At 43.7% G+C, this 2,495-nt stretch overlaps 1 protein-coding gene across 1 annotated transcript; it reads right to left on the bottom strand.

The window, feature by feature from the left end:
- Window positions 1-704: 704 nt before the first annotated feature.
- On the bottom strand, window positions 705-2,269 carry LOC147450065 (autophagy-related protein 9-like). Its single transcript, XM_086520980.1, has 8 exons — window positions 2,226-2,269; window positions 2,040-2,079; window positions 1,912-1,959; window positions 1,794-1,829; window positions 1,494-1,697; window positions 1,342-1,416; window positions 1,114-1,196; window positions 705-997 (listed from the first exon to the last, which is right to left on the bottom strand). Exons 1-8 carry the CDS (start codon window positions 2,267-2,269, stop codon window positions 874-876), a joined length of 654 nt encoding a protein of 217 aa, XP_086377106.1. The 3' UTR covers window positions 705-873.
- Between the last annotated feature and the right edge of the window lie 226 nt (window positions 2,270-2,495).

Raw genomic sequence — 2,495 nt, 5'->3', positions numbered from 1 at the left:
ACCATTCTCTTGGGGAACTTTAATGCTCGCACGAAAAAGCATCAGACAATTTTCTATGATACTTTTTGTGAGAGCTAGATACCAGTGACATGGGTTGGGCACATATTCATAGGATGAGTACACCGAGTACAAGAGATATTTGATGGAAATGGGGGCCTCACATGGATGGATTGGTCATACTTAATGCCTACAACAATTTCCTGTAGCAGGTGGTTTTACTTGCTTCCCACATAGGCATGGGGTAGCACAATGGACTATGTCATGGCACAACCAAGCTTCATCCCCTACATTCAAGATTCCATAGTAGGACCCAAACCAATATGTGTAGTAGTGGATCATGCTCTTTTGACATTTTCAATCTCCTTTCAGTACAATACAGCCTACATATCAAGGAGGACACACACCTGCTATGTATTTACATGAGTCTGACCTTGTCTATACAAAGGAGATCTATGGTGTACAACAGCCAAGCCAGGACTTTTAAGTGGAGGAGCTTCCCACTTTATTGACTGAGACGTTGCATGATGCAACATGCAAAGGCATACCCACATACTCATCCTAACCGGAGACGTCGGCCTAGGAGCATGCCTCAAAACAGTTCGTATGACGAGGAATGTAGAGAGACGAGATCACAACTTCAGAAAACGGGCACATGTACGTGCATTGGAGGGGGGGAGAGAGAGAGAGAGAGAAGAGTAGTTTATTATCATCCATTGGAGGCCAAATATGACTCATGAAACCAAAACCAAACGTACAATGAGTCTCCTGTCCCTTGTAGGGAGAGGGAAAGTTGTGCAAAGAGATCTAGTTGAGTTTTTATGGAGTTTCACTACACAATGCCCAAAGAACATTAACTGTTAGTTTGTTAGTACATTATGCACAACCGGTCATAATGGCCGTTACCCCATACAAGATGCAACCACTCATAGAGGCTTTCAAAAAAAAGAAAACGGTTAGTGTCCGTGTAGAGCATGAGAAAAACAATGATGCCAGAATCCTGTTAGCAACACAACCAAAAGTTACACAAGAATGGATCCCCAAGGCCATGATCATCATGGAATTGAATCTCTAGTCTCTTCGTGTAAGGTCATGCCAAGGATAAAAGAAGCTTACAGATGTTTAGTTCCAAAGGCTCTCCAAAATTCAGGATGACACAACCTTGACAAGAAAAAGCTTGTCTCAAGGGGTGTCCAAAACTGCGAGATGTGTCAGATGTGTGAGTCAAGCCCGAGGGCCGGCTTTCATGGAGCCACCACTGGCTTGTCGTCTCTGCCCGTCTCGGATAAGCATAGTTTTCCACAGATACCGCATTCTTTAGATGCTCAGACGTTTCTGAAATACCTTTCCTGAACTTCTCTTGAGGTTGCTCATACACCATTGGAAGAAGGAAAAGGAGAACACAATCATGCCAGTATACTGCAGAAGGACAGAAAAACATTAAAGCAACAATTTGTGACCAAAATACCATAATATTTCAGAAAGCAGTCGGCCACCTGAAAGAGACTCAAATTCAGCCCGAACTGTATCTTCGTTCTCTGCGCCTCGCCAATGTTTTGGCATACAGTGAGTGAAGCATGAAACAAGCTTTTAATATCTCTCAGGTTGACGACCTGAAACTCTTCTATCACAGCAGACCGGCTTATTGCAGTTATTGTTCCAAAAACTACTGCAAACCACAATAAGTTGCTACCAAGAAGCTGCATACCAGAGAAAAGCAATAAGAATCAGCCATGGCTTCGACAAGCTTCTCACAATTTTCCATTTCAATCATGAAAGAGAAAGGGCCAACATACACGAGCCTCAAGAAGTGACTCGTCAAGGAAGGCAGGCTACCAAATCTCCAGCAACAAATGATATGAACTTGGCAATCTGGGACAATATCACAGAGGGGAACTGCTTCATGTATTCCACAGCATGCTTGTAGCTAGAATTCAGCCTTTGATTGAACAAATGATCCATCTGAAATACAGAAATAAACAGTAATAGGATCACTCAAACATGGACAGTAATGCACCAGATGTCATTTGTAAGCAGAAGACCTCATTGAACTCTCTGAAAATCCCTCTGGCCAGGTTGGACCTGATTTGACCTCACTTTCTCTTTTGGAGCTCAAGAGTTTTCACAAGAACTCTCTCTCTCCCTCTCATCCACACACTCATGCCATGGAAATGGGAGATGCAAGTGCAGCCTCATTCCTTGCATGCTCATGTATGGCCACACTATACATTACGGTTGCAGTCCTCTGCAATGCTTGGTAATAAGTGTCCATGAGCATCCATGACCGAACTCCTCTTTGCGGGGATGGTAAGGACTCATGGTGGTGATGCTCTTCATCTCGAGTCTCTTGGTTCTCTCGCCTTGAGGTTGCTTCGTTTGTTCCATGCTCTTCATTCCTTCCTGATGCTCACTTGTCTTGGGCCGAGAGTCCCTTATTGTGCTCTTTAATTTTTCTGTTTTCTCTTGAGCTTTGTCCTTGGCGCTTCTCTTTCTTCTCG

The sequence above is a fragment of the Adiantum capillus-veneris genome, chromosome 9, assembly GCF_014529385.1.
Source record: "Adiantum capillus-veneris isolate H3 chromosome 9, ASM1452938v2, whole genome shotgun sequence".
NCBI lineage: Eukaryota > Viridiplantae > Streptophyta > Polypodiopsida > Polypodiales > Pteridaceae > Adiantum > Adiantum capillus-veneris.
This window is presented reverse-complemented; position numbering and strand designations above follow the sequence as displayed.